This window comes from Macaca fascicularis, chromosome 7, assembly GCF_037993035.2.
Source record: "Macaca fascicularis isolate 582-1 chromosome 7, T2T-MFA8v1.1".
In the NCBI taxonomy this organism is placed as follows: domain Eukaryota; kingdom Metazoa; phylum Chordata; class Mammalia; order Primates; family Cercopithecidae; genus Macaca; species Macaca fascicularis.
Window position 1 is genome coordinate 137,249,329 of NC_088381.1, and position 23,644 is coordinate 137,272,972.

The 23,644-nt window shown below is 51.7% G+C and overlaps 1 protein-coding gene and 1 long non-coding RNA gene across 4 annotated transcripts in view; one reads left to right on the plus strand and one right to left on the minus strand.

The window, feature by feature from the left end:
- The window catches only part of GALNT16 (polypeptide N-acetylgalactosaminyltransferase 16), a 96,045-nt gene extending 74,853 nt beyond the window's left edge, over positions 1–21,192 (plus strand). The window contains exons 10-16 of one of the 3 annotated variants that reach the window (XM_045396610.2): positions 4,671–4,797; positions 5,548–5,640; positions 7,730–7,813; positions 13,704–13,845; positions 14,534–14,659; positions 18,836–18,975; positions 20,350–21,192. In XM_045396610.2, the coding sequence (XP_045252545.2) occupies positions 4,671–4,797; positions 5,548–5,640; positions 7,730–7,813; positions 13,704–13,845; positions 14,534–14,659; positions 18,836–18,973 (710 nt within the window). In that variant the 3' untranslated portion in view covers positions 18,974–18,975; positions 20,350–21,192. Of the gene's footprint in view, positions 1–4,670; positions 4,798–5,547; positions 5,641–7,729; positions 7,814–13,703; positions 13,846–14,533; positions 14,660–18,835 lie in introns of all 3 variants that reach the window. The other 2 variants (XM_005561599.4, XM_073997618.1) reach the window with 2 other exon arrangements.
- Positions 512–9,325, minus strand: LOC141407298 (uncharacterized). Its single transcript, XR_012415892.1, has 2 exons — positions 8,858–9,325; positions 512–1,558 (listed from the first exon to the last, which is right to left on the minus strand). It is a non-coding gene; the product is annotated as an uncharacterized lncRNA (long non-coding RNA).
- Positions 21,193–23,644: the final 2,452 nt, after the last annotated feature.

The following is a 23,644-nucleotide window of genomic DNA, read 5'->3' on the forward strand; positions in this document are numbered from 1 at the left end:
ATGCTAAGTAATGGAGTCAGATGGCCTGGGTACAAACCCTGGCCCTACCACCTGCATGCTGTTTGGCCCTGGGCAAGTTAAAGCCCTTTAAAGTCTGACTTTCCTCAAGAGGTTGTTATGAGTACTAAATGAGGTGATGAGTTAAAGGCAGGTCACAGTGCTGGTGGTCACTGTCATTAGGCGGTCTCTAGACTCAGAAGGCACAGGAAGCTGCCCCTCCCTGCCCTGAAGCAGCAGCGAAGGAGACAGAGGTGGGGGCGAACTGTTCCAGGAGGGAGCTGGAGGGGCTGGGCCCTCACACACTTGCTTCTCAGCTCATGGTGTTGGGACCACAGAGTACCAGGAAGGGTTACCAAGTGGGATCGGAGCCCAAACTCTGGACTCCATTATGTGTGGGCTGGCAAGCCAGTCAACTCTTTGAATCTCAGTTCCTTCATTTGCAAAACAGGGTTGCATGTGAGATGGAAGTTAGATAAGGGTGAGCATCATCAGTTAGGGTCCTGGCAGAATACGGAAGGCGCGCCCAACGTGCGTGTTTATTAAAGGCCTTATTTACACAGTGCAGGCAGGATAGAGGGAACCGCAGGGACAGCGCAGTACTGGGCAGGACTGTGAATTCTGGGAGCTGTAACCACCCCGATGTCTGAAAGACAGGGTAAGGGAGCACCCCACGATGGAGCTGTGGTCATGGAGCACATGCAGCCAGCCCATGGCACCAGGTGGAGAGTGTCCCCCTCACTCTACCCCAACCCCATCATCTCCTGCTGGTGCCTCCCTGTCCGCCTGAGGAAGGGAACTCCATGGTGCAGCCCTCAGGGGCAGTCTCACAAACAGCAATGTGGAGATGGGGGCGGTGGGGAGCGCCATTCTGGGGTCTCCAGGAGCAGGGGCATGTACTTGGTGGCCTGTTCTTGCCCTCTTGGTGGACCCAGCCCTTCACAGAGCCCTGTCCCACTGCTTCCTTCTTCTTCCTGACCAGGTGTTCTGTGCAGTAACTAGGGCTGGTGGTGTCTCACCCATCTGACAGGTGGAAAGACTGAGGCGGATGCTGCCTTCCACATTGCAGTCCGGAAACTCCACGTGTAACGGGCATATGCAGCTCCTTTACCAGAGCCACTTACGTGTTTGTGGGATGTTGGCAAAGTCACAGTCTATGTCTCTGAGATGTGAGGAGCAGGGATTCTTTCAGTCTTTCTCCTTGATCAGGAAAATAGCAGCGAGGGGGCTTGCAACAGGCCTGATCCCGAATCAAAACCAGCTGGAGTGGGAATGGGCATGGGACTCCCCCTGCTTTGTAACTTGCTTTTGGAGGCTGTTTCCAGGCAGGGTTTGGAGGAGTAAATTCTGGGAACTGGGGTGCAGTGACCCCTCCATTCTGACCCCTTTCATGTGTTTTGGGTCCAAGTGACCTGCTTTGTGTCCTCAATCTCGGCCTGAAGGGCTTTGGCAAAACCAGTTTCCTGTGAAGACTTGGAAAGCTGGGAAACCCACAGTCTCCTTGCTCTGCCTCCAGAGGCCTTTTTTTCTTTTTCTTTTTCTTTTTCTTTTTCTTTTGAGGCTAGAGACAGAGAAACAAGTGAATGATCAAATAGCTCACTTCAAACTCTGCCTGAGGCAAGGGCTCCGTGGTTGGAGAACTTGAAAGGTGAACCACAGAGTGGTTCTGGCGAGGGTTTTGTTTCTTAGAAGAAATTCAAAGAAATGTCTAGGCTAGCTGCAGTGCTCAGACGTTCAGTCGCTGGGACCGGTTTTGAGCTGTGAGACTCCTGTCGCTGGCGAGTTTGAGCCTTTTCTTTTGTTCCTTTATTGAAGGAAGGGAGATTCCCACACCAAGATGTGTTCTTTCGTGCCCAAAGAATTCCAACTCGGGAGCCCAGAGGCCACCTTGAGTGTGGCTGGCAGATGTGCAAACTTTGGGATTCATGTTGGGGATCCTTTTCAAACATAAATTATGTTGCTCCTGTGCTCAAAACCTTGCAAGGATTCTCATGTCACTCAGAGGAAAACCCAAACTCCTTACTGGCTACGAGGCCCTAAGGTATCTGCCTGTCCCTGCAGCCACACACCTGCCCTCACTTCCCACTTACCCCACCTGCCTCACTCCACGTGGGCTGCATGGCCTCCATTCTTTTTTTGTTTTTTAGATGGAGTCTTGTTCTTGTTCCCCAGGCTGGAGTGCAGTGGCTCAATCTCAGCTCATTGCACTCTCTGCCTCCCGGATTCAAGCGGTTCTCCTGCCTCAGCCTCCTGAGAAGCTGGGATTACAGGCACACACCACCAGGCCTGGCTAATTTTTGTATTAGTAGTAGAGACAGGGTTTCACCATGTTGGCCAGGCTTCTCTCGAACTCCTGACCTCTCAAGTGATCCACCCGCCTCGGCCTCCCAAAGTGCTGGGGTTATAGGCATGAGCAACCGTGACCCCGCCAGCACAGCCTCCTTGAACCTGCCAGCTATGCCCTTACCACTAGGGACCTGCCCTTGCCGGCTCCTCTGCCTGGAATGCTCTTCTCCTGCCAGCCACAGGACTTGCTCCCTCACCTGTTTCAGGTCTTTGCTCAAATGTCCCTTTTACAGTGACAACTCTCCTTATCAGCCGAATTTAAAACACAGTCATAGTCCTCCCCCAGCACCATCCACTGGCCCTCTTCAATTCCCAGCTTGGGTCATTTTTCTCCATGGCCCTGACTACCATCTGATATGCTCTATTTATTTTATTTTATTTTATTTTTTTCATTTTATTTATTTATTATTTATTTAGTTTTAGAGACGGAGTCTCGCTCTGTCGCCCAGGCTGGAGTGCAGTGGCGTGATCTCAGCTCACTGAAACCTCTGCTTCCCGGGTCCAAACAATTCTCCTGCCTCAGCCTCCTGAGTGGCTGGGACTACAGGTGCATGCTGCCACACCTGGATAATTTCTTTTGTATTTTAGTAGAGACGGGGTTTCACCATGTTGCCCAGGCTGGTCTCGAACTCCTGAGCTCGGGCAATCCGCCGCCCTCAGCCTCCCAAAGTGCTAAGATTACAGACGTGAGCTACCGCGCCCAGCCGATATGCTACATTTTTATGCATTTTCTTGTTTACTTGTATTTTTTTGCTTCTTATTTTACGGAGTTCCTTTCTCCCTGCTTCGCTGCTAGAGTACAAGGGAATCTAGAGCAGTGTCTGACATATAATGAAAGTTTGCTGAGTGAGCTAAAGAATCTGGCTGTGTGGCTTGCTGGACACAGTGTGAACTTGATGCTGCATTTCTGCAACTGAATATTTGAGTGACCTTGGAGAGGTTATTTAACATCTTTGAGCTTCAAAGTTCTCATTAAAAAAAATAAGGGTAATAGTCCTGACTTCACATGGTTGTAATGAGAATTAGACATTGGATAGAAAGAGCATGGTGTGTAGTAAGTACTCAATAAATGGATGGTTACTGCTATTGTTATGGCCATTGTTGATAATAATAACAATAGTTAATAATATTATAGACAATCTGGGCTGAGTGGGATGAAGTGACTTAACTAGCATAACAAAGTTGGGATGGCAGAAATGGAACCAGAATGCAGATCTTCTGTCCCCCAGGACTGTCCCCAGTTCTAAACCTTAGTTACTGAGGCCAACACAGACCTCTGACCAGGAGAAGGGATGGATGCCTGGCAGTTTATAGGCAGACCTAGGGAAGCCCATTGATACAGCCATCCTTACATGTGGGTCCAGGCATGCCAAGTGTCCAGTCCTGGCCCTGAACCACATCTGGATGTTGCTTGGTGCACATAGGCTGGCCAGAGGTGGGCTTTAGTCCTGCTTCCTCCACTCTGCCCTTTGCTAGTCACTGGGAGGGTCCTGACCAGCTACACCAGGTGAGAGCCCCCAGGCCTGGCTGGAGACCATGAGTGTCCTTACAGCCAACTGAGGAGTGGGAAGAGACTATAGGGTTAATATGAAGGAAGGTAGGAAATCAAAAGAGATTATGTGAGATTTAGCCAGCTGTCAAGGTGGGTCCTTACCATAAATGGCAACTGGTGAGTGGAGATCAGAGTGGTAACTTTTGAGGTCCCCTTCTGGGCAGCAGGATGGCCACTGCTCTCCCGACACCACTGGGGACCACAGTCATCCACAAAAGCTGGTTCAGCTCCATCGCCACCGTCAAAAGGAGGCATGGCTCAAGAGGGCCAGTGAGAGCCTGTACAAGGAGACCAGCTGGGCCAAGAGGGAGGTTGGGGCCAGCCCAAGAGGTGCCAGCTGGAGCAGCCTGTGGTTTGGTTGGCAGCTGGTTTTCCGACCTCGCGGGTGCACAGAGCTGGCTGATGAGCAGATGTGTTTTTCCTTAGCTCATGTCTGGCCGGGGCTTTCTAGACAGAGCCTGGAAATGATGCTGCTGTTCGGTTGTTTTCCTCCTATTTATGTTCTTGCTGTTCCTTCAAGCTTTTTCCACTGCTCTTCCCGGAATGGGCCACAGGGATCATGTGTATATGTGTGTGTGCGTGTGCACATGCACACGTAGAGTGGGCAGTCAGGAACATTGGCAAGAAGTGGAAGCACTTCATTTGAGCAGGCCCAGGAGCCCCGACCCCAGCATGTACCTCCAGTGAGACACCAAAGGGAAGGGAAGTCAGCCCCTTCCCACCCTCACTTGCCAAGGAGCCCCTTCCTCCTCCTGATGGCTACCATTTCCTGCAGAGCTCTCCTTCAGGGTGTGGATGTGTGGTGGCAGTCTGGAGATCGTCCCCTGCAGCCGGGTGGGCCATGTCTTCAGGAAACGACACCCCTACAACTTCCCTGAGGGTAATGCCCTCACCTACATCAGGTAGGTCACCGAGGAAGGAGCACGGGACTCGGAGCAGGACACCAAGGCCCAAGCCCCCAGCCCTGCCAGTTATCGCTATGTGACTGTGGGCAGCCACTTCACTTCTTGGGCCTCAGTTTCCCCATTTGCCCCCTCTGGTAACCTCCTGGGATTGCAGGTACCTTCAGGGGTGGAGGGATGAAGTTATGGGAGTTGCCACCAGGTCTCTCTTGCCTTGACTTCCTTTGTCCATATGAGTCTTGGAAAATTGGCCAAATCGCCAACTAAGCCATGCTCTCCACTCATTGAGCCCCGAGTGCTGGTCATGGATGCCAGTGTCTCAACCCTGACTTGATCAACCATCTGTCCATCCCTATCCCCAGCTACAGGGTGCACTAGTCTCAAGGGAGAGTGGGTAATGTCCTGGAAGACCACTCCATGGTCTGCTGTCCTGAGGAGATTGGCAGGGGAGGATGAAGGGCTTGTCATGAGCACCCTCTTACATGTGGATGGTTCTTCACCTTGTCGAGCTCATGCTTATTTGTACAGGGTTTGGAGCAGCAGCTGCCCAAGTCCAGCTGCATACCTACAAAGTCGATGGGTATTGACAGACTGTCTTCCAAAAGGATTGTGCTCATCTATACCATCCAAGTGTCACCTTGCTCCTGAGATTCTCATCGCCCTGCGTTCATGGATCAATTCATCTTGACCCTGACCGCTAACCCTGTGGCTTCCCTGGTGACCTTATTTTGCTCTTTCCTCTCCTTTTAGGAACACCAAGCGCACTGCAGAAGTGTGGATGGATGAATACAAGCAGTACTACTATGAGGCCCGGCCCTCGGCCATCGGGAAAGCTTTCGGCAGGTAGGCCCCTCCAACTCCACTGTCTGACTCTCTCTACCCACATTAGCACAACCCCAGCAAAATACGAAGTGGTGTGTACGCCAGGGAACCGCCCACAACCTCCCCAGCCACTGAGCTCCCACTCTAATGGGCTTCTTTGGGTCCTGGGAGGGAATGCAATGCAGAGACAAGACTTAGGCTTTGAGGAGCATGAAATCGCATGGGGAGAGAAGGCTCACTTATGAAAAAGAGCTGCCTGTCCACAGCTGCCTGCAGGAAAACAGGCATCTGTGGGAGTGCTTAGGAAGGGGCTGCCTGCAGAAAGCATCTGGGGTTCTGCCTCCACCCCCTGTTCAAAATTGAGATCTGTTAGCCTATTTTCCTGTCATGGACTGTTATGACTACGGTCTAGTTAAGCATTTTCAAAATGCAGCTGGGTTGTGAAATCAATTTAGTGGGTTGTGACCAGCATTTAAAAAGAGAGAGAGAGAAGTAGAACACTATAGATTAGATTAGCACAGAGCAGGATAGAAAATGAGAGTTGATTGTAGTTAAGGGTTAGTATTGTCCTTATGAAACTCTTATTTCAGTTGTGGGTGCATGTGTGTGCATGCATGTACCTACACATGTACAGTCGCCCCTCTGCATCCACAAGGGATTGGTTCCCGGACCCCCCATGGATACCAGAATCCACAGATGCTCAAGTCTCTGATATAAAATAGTGTAGTATTTGGATACCCTATGCACAACCTCTTGAATATTTTAAATCATCTCTAAATTACTTATAGTACCTAATACAATGCCTACACATCACTTCATTTGCATGGATTCAATGTACTACTCAATGCATGGTGAATTCAAGTTTGGCTTTGGAACCTTGTGGAATTTTTTTTTTTTTTTGATGGAGTCTCATTCTGTCACCCACGCTAGAGTGCAGTGGCGCAATCTAGGCTCACTGCAGCCTCCACCTCCTGGGTTCAAGCAATTCTCCTGCCTCATCCTCTAGAGTAGCTGGGATTACAGGCATGTGCCACCATGCCTAGCTGATTTTTTGTGTTTTTAATAGAGATGGGGTTTCACCATGTTGGCCAGTCTGGTCTTGAACTCCTGATCTCAAGCAATCTGGCTACCTTGGCCTCCCAAAGTACTGCAATTACAGACGTGAGCCACTGTACCTGGCCTGGAATTTTTTCCTGAGTATTTCTGATCCAAGGTTGGTTGAATCCATGGATGCGGAACCCACAGATACTGAGGGATACCGAGGGCCGACTGTACATGGGGCATGTTAGATTACAATGTAAGATATTTATCTCCTACTTAAGCTTGTGGTCAGAACAGTTTGAAAACACAATTAATGATCATCAAGGAATCGTCTCCCTATTTATTCATATCTATCTACCTTTTTTTGAAAAAAAAAGTTATGTCACTAAATATTTTTTGTAATGAGGAACTGACATTTACTTAGCACCTTCCCTGTGCTAAGTGCTTCATGTCCCCTTAATTCGCTTGATTCTCACAAAAGCCTTCTCAGACGAGTGGTTGTGTCCCCAGATGAATGTAGAGGACACTGAGGCTCAGATAGCTGGTGACGAGGGTGTCAACCAGTGGCCATTGTGGTGGGTGTACCTGAGGAAGGTGAGGGTGGCAGTGTCCCAAGGACACATCTAATGGTTTTATTTGCCAGCACACCTGAAAGATGTTTAAAGCTTGCTCTTCCTGCTGTTAGACCTTTCTCCTGTACTTCTCGTTAACTCTGCACAGATAAAGACCAATTCATGGTCTGCTAACTGAGGTCTCAAGGAGTGAGACGCTGAGAGAAAGATGTGGTCCCGTATGGTCTGTGCTCACCCTGAAAGGTGAGCTCCAGGCAGGAATTTAAGGAGTGAGGAATAGCCAGGAGACCTGACTTGAGCTTGCAGGTCAGAGAATGACATCAGACAAGTGGCCAGGGCTGGACATGGCAGGCTGGAAGGCTCCTCGTCCTTGCCTGCCTGAGACAGATGGGAAGAGGGGGCTGACTCCTGGGGTTGGGGGACGGGCCTCTGGCGTCCTCCCTGGGGCTGCCTTCCACACTGGCAGGCCAAATCCCGAGCCCTGCCTCCTCCTACAGTGTGGCGACGCGGATAGAGCAGAGGAAGAAGATGAACTGCAAGTCCTTCCGCTGGTACCTGGAGAACGTCTACCCAGAGCTCACGTAAGTGCACCCCTTCTTCTCATCCCCCAGGCAGGTAGGGGGTGGTTGGGGCCAGCACCCTGGTCCCCACCCCACCCTTAGATCTCCTCAACACCGGTGGTCTGGCTCTTTCTAGTTGCCAGGTTTTATCTTCATGTGAAGGCTCTGGGGGAACTGAGAGGGCATTACTAGGAGTTATAAATTAGGTGTGGTGGGAACCAAATTTTTAATGGTCTCAGACCTAGAAATGGACATTATCCCCTTAGGAAACAACATTCATTGCATTACATAGCAAAGGCTGCAGGACATTCGTCCCCTTTAGCCCTGCTCTCTCCCTTCTGGGAGTTTATCCTAAGGAAATAAAGCAACCAAAGCAGAAGCTGTTAACCAGTAGATCAACAGCTGCCATGAAAAAATGAGAAACTGCCAGGCACAGTGGGTTATGCCTGTAATTCCAGCACTTTCGGAGGCCAAGGCAGGAGGATTGCTTGAGTCCAGGAGTTTGAGACCAGCCTGGGCAACATAATGAGACTTTGTCTCTACTAAAAATAAAAAAATTAGCTAGGCATGGTGGGACACACCTGTGAGTGGGAGGATCACTTCAGCCCGAAAGGTAGGGCTGCAGTGAACCCTGATTATGCCACTGCACTCCAGCCTAGGTGTTAGAGTGAGGAAGAGGAAAGGTGTGGGAAGGTGAGGGGAGGTGAGGGGAGGTGAGGGGAGGGAGAGAAGAAGGAAGGAAGGAAGGAAGGAAGGAAGGAAGGAAGGAAGGAAGGAAGGAAGGAAGGAAGGAAGGAAGGAAGGAAGGAAGGAAGGAGAGAGGAGGGGAGGGTAGGGGAGGGAAGGGGAGGGGAGGGGAGGAAAGGGAAGGGAAAAGAAAAATAAAAGAGAGAGAATCAACAATAGGGGTTGGGTTCAGTGAATCACCATACATAGATCTAAACAAATATTATGCACCAATTAATATTATAATCATAGAAACTGTGAAGAAAACACAGGGAAATGTTTGCTCTGGCAAATGAGAAAACAAAATGCAAATGGTATGTGCACTCAGGCGGTACTTACCCAGGAATATGTGTCCACTCTCACAGGACTGTGGGCAATAAGCTACGATGGCCTTTTCAGTGTCTTGGTTACATCCACGTGGTTCGTTTCCTTACCTTCCTCAGGTCTTGACTCAAACGTCCTCTTCCCAGGGAGACTTTCCCTGAACACTCTGAGTTTGCAGCTCCACCTCCCTCCCCAGCATCGTCTTCTTCATGTTCCTTGTAGCCGTTATTATCATCGGCATTATCTGGTCAATTAATTTTGTTGTATCTCCCTGAACTTGCCTGTAAGTTCCATGAGGGTGGAGGCTTTGATCTGCTTGTTCACTGCTTTATCTCCAGCACCTGGAACAGTGCCTGTCATAAAATGGGCACTCAGTAAATATTTTTAATGGAATAAATTGCACAGTCCGTACACCTCAATCATGTATAAAAGCCACATGCTCCCTCTATAGCTGTCACCTTGGGGAACACGTTTCCCACTACTGCCAGCTTTCTCTCAAGGACGCTGCCGTGGCTTTCCGGAACACTTCACCCCTCAGAGCTTGCATATCCTTGAAAGAGGCAAATCTTTGTCCCTTTGAGGACAGGTTTGATTTTTGGCCAACAGCCACCATTAAGTTATAGCCAAGTGCAGTGAATAAGCTAGATGATTAACCCAGATAATTATAATCCCAGGTCCCAAATACAGCATGACTGTAAAGGAACAAGATTAAACTGACCCTGAGAGCAATTTCCAAGAAGTTGCAGAACAATGTGAGCAATGGCAGTGTCACTGGGAGAAAGTCAGTGGCCTAGATAACCCCAGTTCCCTGGACGCTAGCTGTGATGGGAAGAACATTAATTTATGAAAATGCAACTTCCTGAAGTGATCACTTGTAGGGGACAGTGCTCATTCAGATGCATCATTTCTGAGGCGCTGAAGAAAAAAGAGCAGTCACTTCTTTATGCTGTGTCAGCGTTCATACAACATTTGGGTGAAGCCCACTAGTTCCAGTCCTAGGGCATGAGCTGGGCAGCCTGTGGGAAGAGTGGGGGAGGCCTGGGAATGCCGTTCCTCTCCAACCCCAGTGCCCTGCCACAGGGTCTGATGACACCCCCAAGGACCAAGGGGAAGAAATGTCTCATAACTCTCAGAAACCTGGCTCCATCACAAGGCAGGAGATGAACCAGCTACGCCGATGAGGAGCAGAAGTCTTCTTCTGTTTGTTCTGCCACTGTGTGAAAGTTAAAATAATTTTTTGTCGCTAAAATGGAAACCCCAAACCTCATTCCTATCTGGATTACTCACCCCCAGTTCCCAGGGTGAGGGGCCAGGAGTGGATCAATTTGTTGATTAGAAAGGGGACCCATAGGCCTGAGTGATACCAACTTTCCTCCAAATAGGGGGTCCCTAAATAGTTGCCCAGTCAGTGGGGAGACTGAGGAGGCTGAAAGAAGAGGCTTTTGCTCTCCTATGCCTGCCATGGCTCTGCCCCTTCTCCAGGTTAAAGCTCTGCAGCTGGCCTCAGCAACTGCTAATTTATTACTTGCATTAGGACTGTCAGGAACTGTTGTTCAGGCTGTGCATTGCACAAGCACATCATGTTTGTGAGGGTGCTAGTTGCATAGTAGACACGGCATGTCCATGACAGTAATTCCAAGCAAATGGCAGTAAGCATTCTTCTTCTAACAAAACCAGTATGTCAATTTTCTGTCAAACAGAAAGAAGTAGTGTCTTGGGGAATGGACCTAATGGCAGCCTGTGTGCACGGAAGAGACCCATAGAGAAGAAAGTGGATGCAGAGTTTAGAGGTCTGCTGACAAACAGGACAGCTTAGCCTGGCACTGCTGGGGAGCTGGGGAAGGGTGGCGATGACTGCTATCCCAGCTGTTCCACAACTGCTGCCACAGTGACAGCTTAGGAGCTGCGTCTGATCTTGAGATTGTTCCCAAGCCTAGGGTTTCTTCCGTAAGCATCACTGGGCATTACCAACCTTGGTCAGTGTCCACCTCACCTCTGAAAGCTGATCAGCTTGCACAACACCCTAAGCAACAGGGGAGTAGCAGGGTCTGGAACAACCCCTGGCCCTCGTGCTGTATTCCCCCTGAGCAGTTATAAAAGAGGTCTCAGTACCCGTCTTGTCGCTACAGAGAAGGGAAATGTAACACATTGCTCCTAGATGAGGCCGAGAGTGTGGAGCTCCTGCCCTTCAACATGCTTGCACGTGGCAGGGTTTGCGAACTCAAATTCTTACAGTGGTCAGGCAGGTGATGTCAATAAGTCAAATGGGTAGGGATGAGACAATGGAGAGTTGTGGGGACTGTGGCAAACTGTGATGCAAAAGCCCCACTCAGAGGGGCAGCGGCTACTCACCGCGGCGGATTAGTGCCATGCTGGAATGCAAGCTCCTTGTGGCCTGATCTTCCATTTTTCTCAAGAGAAGCTAGATTCAGATTTGAAGGTTTCTATGTAACCTTAAAATCATTCAATATTGCCAACTAATTAAAAGCAACAACCACCACGCTATGCAGGCCAGACCATGTCCAGGGTCCAGGTTCAGCTTGGCAGTCGGCGGTTTGCCACCTCTGCTAGAAAGTTGCACGGCCTCCCAAAGGGATTCTGGAGAGGCACAGGCTGCTGCCAGGGGTGTGGGAGAGGAATCGAAAGGGTCTCTCTGAGCCTTTTGTGAGCAGATCAATTCTGGCACTTTGCGGCTTCTAGCCAGCCCTGAGGAAGGAAGACCTGGTTCGGTCTAGATCCTACAAATGTCCACATCAAAGAATGCCAAACATATTATAATGGCCCAACCCCCCAGGCCCGGATTATTTCACCGACCGAGGTAACAGGAGGCAGAGAAGGCACACAGTTAGACTGTAACCCCTCCTGCTTTCCCATAACTCCCAGGCCTGGTGAGTCCTTAATCCAAGAACGAACATAACCTGAACTCAGGTATGCAAGCCTGCAGCAGCTGGGGCCAGCAGCGTCCTCAGGTTTATTACCTATAAGGTGTGTGTGTGTGTGTGTGTGTGTGTGTGTGTGTGTGTGTGTGTGTGTAAGCATATTTTCCTGTGCATATGTGAGGCAGGCAGGGGAGGGAGCCCTTTATTTTATAAGTGAGGAGACTGAGTGAAGGGAGAGGGAGGAAAGAATGAGCTGGGGCCTGCTGACTCCATCACACCAGGTCTGAGACACAGAGCCTCTTGGATACAGGAAACTCAGCTTGCCTTGGAAACAGGACCAGCAGGGGACCAAGAAGGACGGCCGGATTTATATTATTAAAACCAGTGTTTTAATAATATAATATTTTGGGCGGGTGCAGTGGCTCATGCCTGTAATCCCAGCACTTTGGGAGGCCGAGGCGGGTGGATCACAAGGTCAGGAGATTGAGACCATCCCGGCTAACACAGTGAAACCCCGTCTCTACTAAAAATACAAAAAAAATTAGCCAGGCGTGGTGGCGGGCGCCTGTAGTCCCAGCTACTCAGGAGGCTGAGGCAGGAGAATGGTGTGAACCCGGAAGACGGAGCTTGCAGTAAGCTGAGATCGTGCCACTGCACTCCAGCCTGGGTGACAGAACGAGACTCCATCTAAAAATAAATAAATAAAATAATAATAATTATAATGTTTTAAAACTTGCCTGTTTTACTTAATAGTGTGCTGTGAACATTTTTACATACTGGCAAGTATTATTTCACAAAGTCATTTTTTAAAATTGTATTTTATTTATGTACTTTGAGACAGGGTCTCACTCTGAAGCCCAGACTGAAGTGCAGTGGTGGCATTACGGCTCACTGCAGCGTCAACCACCTGTGCTCAAGTGACCCTCCAACCTTAGCCCCACAAGTACTTGGGACTACAGGCATGTGCCACTGTGCCTGGATACTTTTTTTTTTACTTTTGTAGAGATGGGGTCTTTCTGTATTGCCCAGGTTGGTCTTGAACTCCTGGCCTCAAGTGATCCTCCTGCTTTGGCCTTCCAAAGTGCTGGGATTACAGGTGTGAGCCACCATGCCCAGCCATAAGTCATTTTTAATGGCTACAGGGTTTTCCATCCTATGGATGAATCCAAATTTATTTAGCCCAGCTCCTGTTGTTAGATATCTAGAAATTTCTGGTGTTTTCAATATAATCAATCACTCTGAGATGAATATCTTTTACAACATTTATAATTATTTCTGTAGGATATGTTTCTACAAGGGGCAATATTGGTCCAAGGTGTTTGCATTTTTAAGGGCTCTGAGACGTAATAGCACACTGCCCTCCTGAGAAGCTGTGCTAATCAACGCTCTTACCAGGAAGGTGTGAGAAGATTCAATCTCACAGCTGTTTCCAACACTGGGCATTGTCATTAAGAGTGTGCGTGTGTGTGTGTGTGTGTGTGTGTGTGTGTACAAATGTACATGCATGGTAAATAAACATTGGTGACTCTGATATGTAGCTCTTTAATCATTACTGAGATTAAACACATTTTCATATTTGTGTTTAATTTGCCTCTTCGAAGCGCCCCCTTCCCTGTCATTTTGGGATTGATTATTGAGCATACATTTTGGCCCCAGGCTCTCCTGAGGCTTTCCTCTTTCTGGACTGAGGGGCTCTGTTTTTCCAGCCTGAGCTCCACCCATGGCTCCCCGATCCTCTGTCTCAGGCCCAGCCTCCAGGGCAGAGGCTCCCAGAGCCACTTGGAAGAATTCCTGGGGCCCAGGCCCAGCCTTCCCAGAGGCCACTCCTGCTCCTCCCCTCCCCTGCTGGCCAGGCTGCTCCCAGGCCCCTTCCCGCAGACACCTCGGCGCTCCCGGAGCTGATGGGATGCTGGCGTCTGGCGGAGGGTGAAGGTAAGCCTCGGGGCGCAGAGAACAAGCCTGACTGCTGTCTTTTCTCTCAGGATCCCTGTGAAGGAAGCACTCCCTGGCATCATTAAGCAGGGGCCGAACTGCTTAGAATCTCAGGGCCAGAACACAGCTGGTGACTTCCTGCTTGGAATGGGGATCTGCAGAGGGTCTGCCAAGAACCCCCAGCCCGCCCAGGTAAGCTGCTTAGGACCTCAGGTAGGAATGGGAGTGGGAGAGAGCTGGGGACATTGCCCAGGCGTGGGGTGAGGGACTTCCCCCTACTCATTCTCCTCTGTCTACACCTTACACAAACCCACTTTGCCAGGGGCCCCTAGACTCTGGTCCTACACATTCGTATCCCCTTTCCAGCCTGTCACTCGTGTGCACCACCTGCTTTGTGCTTGCCGAGGGAGAAGTGCTGTCCAGATAGTGCCCAGTTCTCTCCTGAGATCCAGCTGGGTTCAGCTCATGCGACAAGCAATGTTCAAGATTTCTGTGCACACATGGGTCCAACACATGAGTGTTGCACCCACATCGAAACTAAAGCAGGTCATGGAGACTCCAGTGAGGAGCAGCTCTCGGCTGCCCTGGTTCCATGTCTTGTCATTCTCTCTCATCCCCCGCAGTCCCTTGGCACAGCCCTGATTGCCCTCTGGCCAGCTCCAGCTAAGCTCCCCCAACCCAATATTTTATCAAAAAATTCAAACATATAGAAAAATAATAAGAATTGTACAGTGAATACCCATACAACCACCCTAGCTCCTACAATTATTTGTAGAAATCTTACGAAAATATGCCATGTGTTTGATTTATTCCCTATCTACCCATCTCCCCACCCATCGCTGTACTTTTTGACTTGGCCTTTCTGCTCCCTGCCTTGCAGGCATGGCTGTTCAGTGACCACCTTATCCAGCAGCAGGGGAAGTGCCTGGCTGCCACCTCCACCTTAATGTCTTCCCCCGGATCCCCGGTCATACTGCAGATGTGCAACCCTAGAGAAGGCAAGCAGGTGAGTCTCCTTGCCTGCAGCACAGAGGCCCAGCAGCCCCAGGGGACCATGCTTCAGGGTGGCAGACATTGGCAGGGGAGCCCCTGGTTGACTCAAATAAGCCCTTCAGAGGAGGATCTGCGGGGAGGGGAGCAAAGTCAGCGTCCAGGTCAAGCCAATTATTCTGCCCATGAGGAAATACTTCTTTGGGTACTTATTTGTTTAATGCCATCCTGCCAGGCTGTGAGCTCCATGAAGGCAGGGACCACTTGTCTTGTTAACACTGTATGCCTGGCTCCTGACAACCACCACAGTTCAAATAAGTGTTAGCTTTTACTGACAGCCTGTGCTAGAAATTTGAAATAGATCATCTCATCTAATCCTCCCAGCCACCCAGTGACGTGGGTTCTAGTACTACCTCCATTTTATAGGTGAGTAAGTTGAGGCTCACTGAATCTAAAGAATATAAGTCAGATCACACAGCTGAGAAGGGGTGGATCTGGGATTCAAACCCAGGTCAGTGTGACTTCTAGGCACACAGTCTTAACCCAGCACATAGTAGATGTTCAATAAGTATTTCTTGACTGCTGGCAGACTAGGGAAACTGAGATCCAGACACAGTGATGTCCAAGCTGGCATGACCAGCCTCACGTGAGCACTGCCTTTTCCATTCGTCCGATACTCTCACCCACACTGTCACCACTAATCCTGGGAGACAGGTCAGGGTCAGGGAAGAAACTGATGCACAGAGAGGTGAAGTCACTTGCTCAGGGTACACAGCAACCAGTGACAGTGGAACCAAAGGCTGGATTTCCAGAGCCAGCCAGCTCCCTTCTGTGCTGCTCCCTTCCTGTCTTGGAGGGCTCCCTTGCCACCCAGGGAATGGAATCCAAGGCTCAGAGGCTGCTCCAGCGCTTCCCCTGCTCACGCTCCTCGGAAGCCCTCCCTGTGCCCGCCTCCGTCGGTGCAGGCAGTGAGGACGGTGCTCCCTCTCTGATTTGGCCTGCAGGGTTTTCCACCTACCCCCCTGTTCTTTGCTTGAGTCGGCACGTTTTTTAAAGGATGAACAGCAGTTTGCTGTGCCATTCTGGAAAGCAGCCACATCCTCTCCCTCCAGCCTGTGTGTGTCTGAGGGATCTGTGTGCCTAGCCCACTTGCTGGACCTGTGGGACACTTGAAGCACATTTGGATGGTGGGGGGATGCAGTCCACCCTCGGCCCTGCCCTGCAGTGGGGCTGTTGCAGTGTCCCCTGCGTCTAGAGCACCCACCTCTCTGAGGGCAAATCCTTGAGCCCACGCCCACCCTCTCCCACTGAGGAATTATCTCCAAGCAAACCTCCACTCCATTGCCCCTCTGGGGCTGAGTCACCCATTTCCCCCCTTGTGCTGATGCAGCCTATGGGGTGTGTAGGAATCTCCCTGGCCCCATTCATTCTGCCCCTGCAAGTCCTGCCAGGCTCCTGATGGCACTCTGGGTACCTGTGCCCCTCTTCTCCCAGGAGGCCAGGATGAGCAGCTATCCCACTGCCAATGCCTTCTGGAATCCGGCCGTCCTTCTTGGTCCCCTGCTGGTCCTGTTTCCAAGGCTAGCTGGGTTTCCTGTATCCGAGAGGCTCCTGTACCTCAGACCTGGTGTGATGGAGTCAGCAGGCCCCAGCTCAGTCTTCCCTCCCCCTCCCTTCACTCAGTCTCCTCACTTACAAAATAAGAGGCTCCCTCCCCTGCCTACCTCACAAGGAATCTGTAAGAACCAAGATGTGGAGATGGGACAGTGGGTGATGTGATATTGTTTCTCAGACAAGCCCAGAATTGAGCGGCCTGGAGAGTCAGGAAACCCTGAGATTGTGCCTAATAGCACTGATAGTAAGTGAGAATGAGAATCCTGCTGTTTAGGGAGCACTTCCTAATGATTGGGTGATTCAGTCATTCATTCATCTTAAAACAAAATGACAGCCAGGTGCGGTGGCTCACACCTGTAATCCCAGCACTTTGGGAGGCTCAGGTGGGCAGATCATGAGGTCAGGAGTTCGAGACCAGCCTGACCAAAATGGTGAAACCCCGTCTCTACTAAAAACACAAAAATTAGCCGGGCGTGGTAGCATGCATCTGTAATCCCAGCTACTCAGGAGGCTGAGGCAGGAGAATCGCTTGAATCCAGGAGGCGGAGCTTGCAGTGAGCCGAGATCGTGCCACTGCACTCCAGCCTGGGTGACAGAGCTAGACTTGGTCTCAAACAAACAAACAAAAACAAAATGACGTTGGGTGCCTACCTTGTACCAGAGAATGTACAGATCATGTTGGCCACAAGGATGAAAGGACATGGTCCTTGACCCCCAGGGCATTTGCACTTTAGTGGAAGAGAAAGAAGGGAGTGAGCCGCTATATTACAGAAGGCTAGATGCTGAGGTGGCACTAAGCACCAAGACTCCCTGGGGTGAGGATGGCCATACTCTCTCCAGCTGGGCGTTGCTGGAGGTTTGGCCTACGTGAGGTAAATGTCAAGGACTAGAACAGCATGAAGAAATAGGAGGGGGAATCCAAAGGCCCTTGACCTTTAGGCTTCCTGCGGAGACCATGTGGGCCCAGAGAGGCTGAGTCTTGGCCCTACCCCTCACATCCCTGCATTCCCACTGGGAGCCCAGGCTCCGCACCTGCCTTCCACCCTGTGTGCACAACCCCCTGCAGCCCTAGCCCTATCCCTGCAGCCCTGGCCCTATCCCTGCAGCCCTAGCCCTATCCCTGCAGCCCTGGCCCTATCCCTGCAGCCCTGGCCCTATCCCTGCAGCCCTGGCCCTATCCCTGCAGCCCTGGCCCTATCCCTGCAGCCCTGGCCCTATCCCTGCAGCCCTAGCCCTATCCCTGCAGCCAGGTGGGTTCATCTCTCTCCCCCTAGCTGCTCCCTGTCCACCCACTGCCCTCAGAGCCCTCTGGGCTCCCTCCACATGGTCACGAGCACTCCTGCCTCTAATCAAAGACACGGTGAATGAGAGGAGAAGGAAGAGGGGAGGTGGTTGCATGGGAGGCAAATAGGAGAGAAACCCAAAATGGACCTATCTTACTATTATTTTTCCCTGAGCCTTGAAACCTAGGTCTCTGCCTCTCATCCCTTCTCATAAATGTTCCAAGCAACACTCCATCCTCCATCCAGGCACTTCCCTAATGTTCTACAGGAGCAACTCTTCTCCCCCTTGTCAAACCCGGGGACGGGGAGGCACCAGGAGGTGAAGGCACTGACCAGGAGCCCCTGCATGACTCTGATGCGAGACGTCCAGTCTCCCACCACCCTGCTGGCCCCACACTTCATCCCTACAAAGAAGGCAGCTTCCCACTAGGGGGTGTAGATAACTGGCCTCACAGGTCAGAAGCTTAGGACTGTAGGAAGAAGAAATCATGTTTGCAGAAGTAAAAGATTTACCTAGGCCAGGACTGACAAGCTCGAGTGCCTACAGGGAGCTGGTGGGAAAACCCCAATAGGAGAAAAGTCGGGACCAGGCAGGATCTATGGTGACCTGAAGAACAAGAGCCCATCTAAAGCAGAGGGCAAATCCTCAGCCCCAGCAACTGATGCCATGTAAGAAACTGGGCCCAATAACTACACAGAAGCTAGAAATGCAGATTTGCACGTGGCAACCAAGCTAAATTGTAAATAAACACAGGGGACTTCTGCTTTGCCTCCTCTGATCTGGACAGGAACTTCTGCAAACTACAGAAGCAAGACCCCTGCTGGGAGGGGCAGGGCTTAAAGCTGGTGTTAGGGTAGGATGGGGGCAGCCTCTTACGTAGGAATACACAGCCTGATTAAAATGAGGGGCATGACTGGGCATGGTAGCTCATGCCTGTAATCCCAGTGCTTTGGAAGGCCAAGACAGGTGGATCTATCTAGACCAGCCTGGGCAACATAGCGAGACCCGGTCTCTGCAAAAAATTAAAAATTAGCTGGGTATGGTGGTGTGCATGTATCGTCCTAGCTACTCAGAGGCTGAGGCAAGAGGATTGCTTGAGCCCAGGAGTTCGAGGCTGCAGTGAGCTATGGTGGCACCACTGCAAGAACAAGATCATGCCTAAAAAAAAAAGGAGGGGGATGTGTCCTAGTTATATACAAGGGTTGAGTACATGCATGTGAAATGAAAGTACAACATTATTTTTTTAAATCATTGTTTTTTCCTTCCTCTCTTAACCCATCTCCGTTCCTCCTAGAAATGGAGGAGAAAAGGATCTTTCATCCAGCATTCAGTCAGTGGCCTCTGCCTGGAGACGAAGCCTGCCCAGCTGGTGACCAGCAAGTGTCAGGCTGACGCCCAGGCCCAGCAGTGGCAGCTGTTGCCACACACATGACGGTAGCCCCGGGGCCTCCTGTACCTTTTGCATGAGACTTTGGGACCGGAAGGGGGTTAGGGTGGGGGAGTGCAAAGCAGGCTGTTCCCATCTCCCACATTTCCGCCGGGACCATCAGCAAATACCCACCACAACACACGTTCTCCAAAGCTTGTTCCAGGAGGGCGCAGGCGGGCACGCCCCGATGCCCTCAGCGCTGTCCTGGCCGTGCCCCGGGAGAGGAGATGGTCAGGGTGCTGGACTGTTGCTGGGTAGAGACTGAGTAGGTGCCCCTGGCTCTTTGTCCTCTCCCTTGGCGCTTCTTGGGGCCAGGACAATAGTGTGTGGTCTCTCCCCTTGTTGCCTGGAGAGAGCAAGGACAGAAGCCCACACAGGGGTCTGTTGGGTCATGAGGCCCAGCTGTGTGGGCAGGCAGGGCCGGGGGAATTGGGCAGTGTGGATGGAGAGGCTGAAGGGAGAGGGGCAGCCTGCAGGAGCAGGTAAAGAACAGGAAGGAGGTGAGAAGCCTGGTGACCTGTCAGTGATGCCAAGCCCAGGGTGGCACTGGGTTGGGTGGGGACGGATGGTATCTTGGCAGCAAAGGATGGGTAATTTGCAAATGAACATGGATAGAAGAGCAGCAAAGCACCAAAAGAACAAGTTCTTTTACCCAGGACGCAGTCCCTTCCACACTTTACCAGCCCCGGGGTCTGAGCCCGGCACTGTGCCTCCGGTCCTGTGCCTGAGGGTGCCCACATTCTTAGCAAAAGGCTGCAGAGGGATCTCTAGGGGAAGATTCGGGCATAGTTTATTAAACAGACTCCGCTTCTGTTTGGCCATGTGTCAGGCTGAGACCTCTCTCTTGGAACAGCTAGTGCCCTGTCCCTGCGGCCAGGACCCACTGAAAGGACGGGTAGCCACACACACCCCCGAGTAGCCCCAGCCTTGTTTGTCATTTTTGACTCCTGCTTTCTCAAAGGTTTTGGCCTCTGTCAATACAGCATCATGGGTCAGGGTGGTTGGAAAGAAGGGAACCTCCTTTCTGGACCATGAACAGCCCCTAAGTCATTAGGGCTCAACATCACCCTTATTCCCCTCCCCACTACAGGAGGGATTTTCTTGAAGTGTCAGCTATTGCACTGGGCTGGGAGCCTGGCTGTGGCTCCTGTTTGTGTAGAGAACTCCCAGTTCCTTTTCACAGCCGCTGAGAACACATTCACACATCTACCCCATGGCCTAGTCTTGGAACTGCTCCTGCTATCCCTGCGCCCTGCTTCCCTCGCCCCACTGGCTCTTGGGCAAAGGATTGTTGGTACCAGGACCCTGGGGGTCTCCCCTACAAAGCAGACCAGCCTGGGGCAGATATACCTACCACAGGAGCCCCCTGTCTTTCATAGGCCAAGGATCCACACACCTGTAGAGTTCATGGATTCCAGAAGGTCTAGGAATCTCCTGAAATTGTCCCTAAAATACTGCCTGTGTGTGCATACATGCATTTTCCTGGGGAAAGCATCCATGGCTTCTAAAAGAGGTCCCTGATCCCCAAAGGGCCTGAACCTCTGCTCTGGATTGAAGCCACTGCCTGCCCAAGCTGCCACCCCCTAATCTTCCTCCCTGGTGTGCTCAAACTGCCATCGCCTGCTCCCTCCACGCGGCCCTTGGGGTCGGCAGCCGAGTGTGTGTGGTCCGCAGCACCTGCTCTGGAGGGCTCTCCAGCAGTTTCGCCTCCTGACTCTCACCAGCGTCCTCTCAGCAGCGCTCCCATGCCCGAGTGCACACCCCTGGACTTGCCAGTGCAGGGCCCTTTGCCCCCAGGGCCACGCTTTGCCCGTCGTCTGTTGTGATGTTTCTTCCACAGCCAGGTGCAGCCTCAGATCCCCTGTTCATCTGGGAAGCCTCCAGCCACAGCTTAGGACAGAACCGGGCCCAGGGCAAAGGCCTCTCCCCAGAGGATGGACTAGAAGGCCTGGGCCACACTCGGGCATGGACCTTTGGGGCTGGGGAGCGGGGGCTTCTCCTCTTGAATATAAGAGGACTGCTGGCCAGGGGGCCTTCAAAAGGGTCTCTCCTTTGCTGTGGTCAGATCAGGCTCTGCACTTATCAGCCAGTCCCTTGTGGCAACTCAGCCCTATTCTGTTTTTGCTTTTCCTCTTCTTGACCAAAGCATGTGCCAATAGCTGTCCTTGAGGACCTCGTCTTTATGAAACACACACCTGGAATAAAACCACTTCTTACATGTCCACACGCACCAGCGCCTTCCTTTCTGCCTCCAGGCCTAGCCCTTCAGCACCACCCTCCGCCGCCTCCTGGGGGAAGTCAGGGCCTCCTTTCTGTAAAAGTGAAACTGTACGTGCTCAAGTCTAGCCCTCTGCTGCACCTGGTAGCTTGCTCGTCGGCCTCCATGCCCTGTGGTGCCCCAGGAACTCCTGACTGCTCCTGTTGGTGGGGGCCAACAGGTGGCCCTACTGCAAGGGCAGGCCTTGGACCAAAACCAGGAACCAGCTCAGGTCGGGCAGAGTCCAGGCTCCTGTGGCCTCATCACAGGATCCTACTTGGGGCTTAGAAATGGAAAGCAAGGCCAGGCACGGTGGCTCACGCCTGTAATCCCAGCACTTCGGGAGGCCGAGACGGGCGGATCACGAGGTCAGGAGATCGAGACCATCCTGGCTAACGCTGTGAAACCCCGTCTCTACTAAAAAAATACAAAAAATTAGCCGGGCGCGGTGGCGGGCGCCTGTAGTCCCAGCTACTCAGGAGGCTGAGGCGGGAGAATGGCGTAAACCCGGGAGGCGGAGCTTGCAGTGAGTGGAGATCGCGCCACTGCACTCCAGCTTGGGGGACAGAGCAAGACTCCGTCTCAAAAAAAAAAAAAGAAAGAAATGGAAAGCAAATTGCTTCTCCAAATAGGTATGGCCCTGCCGCCATGCTTGCCTTTAGCCAGCCCTCTCTCCTTCCCTGAGAGCCAGCCCTGTCCCCTTGGAGCTGCCCTCCCCTGCTCTACCACACAAGAAGGCAGTGGTACAAATTCAGGCAGGACACACTTCCTGGGTAAAAACAGCAAAATAATTCTGAAAAGAGTCTTACCAGACCAGCTTTGCTTGATTGGGTAGCAGATGCTCTGCCTAATGTTCCCATGGAAACCAATGGAAAACCCCCACCATATCTGTGATCAGAAGCTGAACCTACCCAGGTAAAAATAAACGCTGCTTCAACACACATATGAACTGCCGTCGGCAGGCCAGCACACCACTAGCTTCTCCTGGACGCAGCCATTTCTGCCCTCAGCCCCACTTTGCCGTAGGGCTGCTGATCTGGAGTTACCCAGAACTTCTGACCCCTGGGCCTGAAGAGCCTGGAGCAAAGCCCTCGCTGGCTGCAGAGAATACGCCTTGGCTACAATGTCCAGCTTGGTCTGGGCTTGGGAGGCAAGTCACTGTAAAAGACCCTGGCTGCAGTCTCCATCCCCCCATCCATCCCTCCATCTTCTCAGGGAGCACAGCCCACCACCCACCGCCTACTCAGGGCTCCCTCCTGGCGCACTGAGCCCCATTTCCACTCTCCATCTATTTTCACTCGCAGCCTTGGAGGGCTCTGGTTCTTGTTCCTCCTGAGTCAGGCTCTCTCCTCTTGCCTTCTCTCCTCCAAACCTACCTCTCCCAAAGGCCATTTTCTGTGCCACCCAGTTATTTTCTTGGGAGCTAAGGCTGTCAGCCTTTAGCCAGCCCCTGGAGGAATCAGCAAAAGCCCCAGGCTCGGTATTAACAGTTGAGTCACTGGCAGGAGAGTCCCCCAAAAGCCTATGGGCGGGGCGGCAGGAGGGACTTCTGCACCGGGGCCAGACTCCCATTTGTACAGCAGGGAGCAGTTCCTGGATCCCTGGGCCTCTGTGACTTGGCTTCAGTTTTTATAAGGGCTCTTCCCCCTGGCCCCTCAGGAAGGCTGTCTCCATTTGCAGCTGGGAGAAACAACCTGGACAATATGACTGTCCTCCCAGGGTTCCAGCACCCCAAGGCCTGCAGGGGGTGTCTCCCAGCACTGCATGGGGTGTGGTCCTCTCCCACCAGGGAACAGGAAAGGAAACCTGGAAGGGAAAGGCTGGCATTTATAACGTCTGTAATTTCATTGCCAACAATGTTCTCAGTGTGTTTGGTATTTGTGTGTCCCTGTGATGGTCTGAGTCAGTGCTCCTCCAGAAGGAGGGGGCGACCCAGCCAGCTTCTCTAATGGGAAGAGGTCTTCACTGCCAGGCACTTAGGAAAGACCTGGAGATGGAGCAGGGGAGGGCCTACTCTCTCCTGGCCTGGCAGCTGGGCTGTCTGAGTAGCTGACCTGGACTGAGGCTCCAGAGCCATCTGAGGACACCTTCTCCTGCTGAATTCAGCCCTGTGAAGCGTGGAGAAGAGTGTACGAGGGGCATGGACTCTAAAGACCCATTCAAGTCAGATGCAGAGGCTCACACCTGTAGTCCCAGCTATTCAGGAGGCTGAGTTGGGAGAGTCCTTTGAACCCAGGAGTTCAAGACCAGCCTGGGCAACATAGCGAGACCCTATCTCTACAAATAAATAAAAATTCAATTAAATTAAAAAAAAATACCCAGTCAGCTGGATCCCTCACTACTCTGCCATTTATCAGCTGTGAGCTCTTTTTTTTTTTTTTTTTTTTTTTTGAGAGGGAGTCTCACTCTGTCGCCCA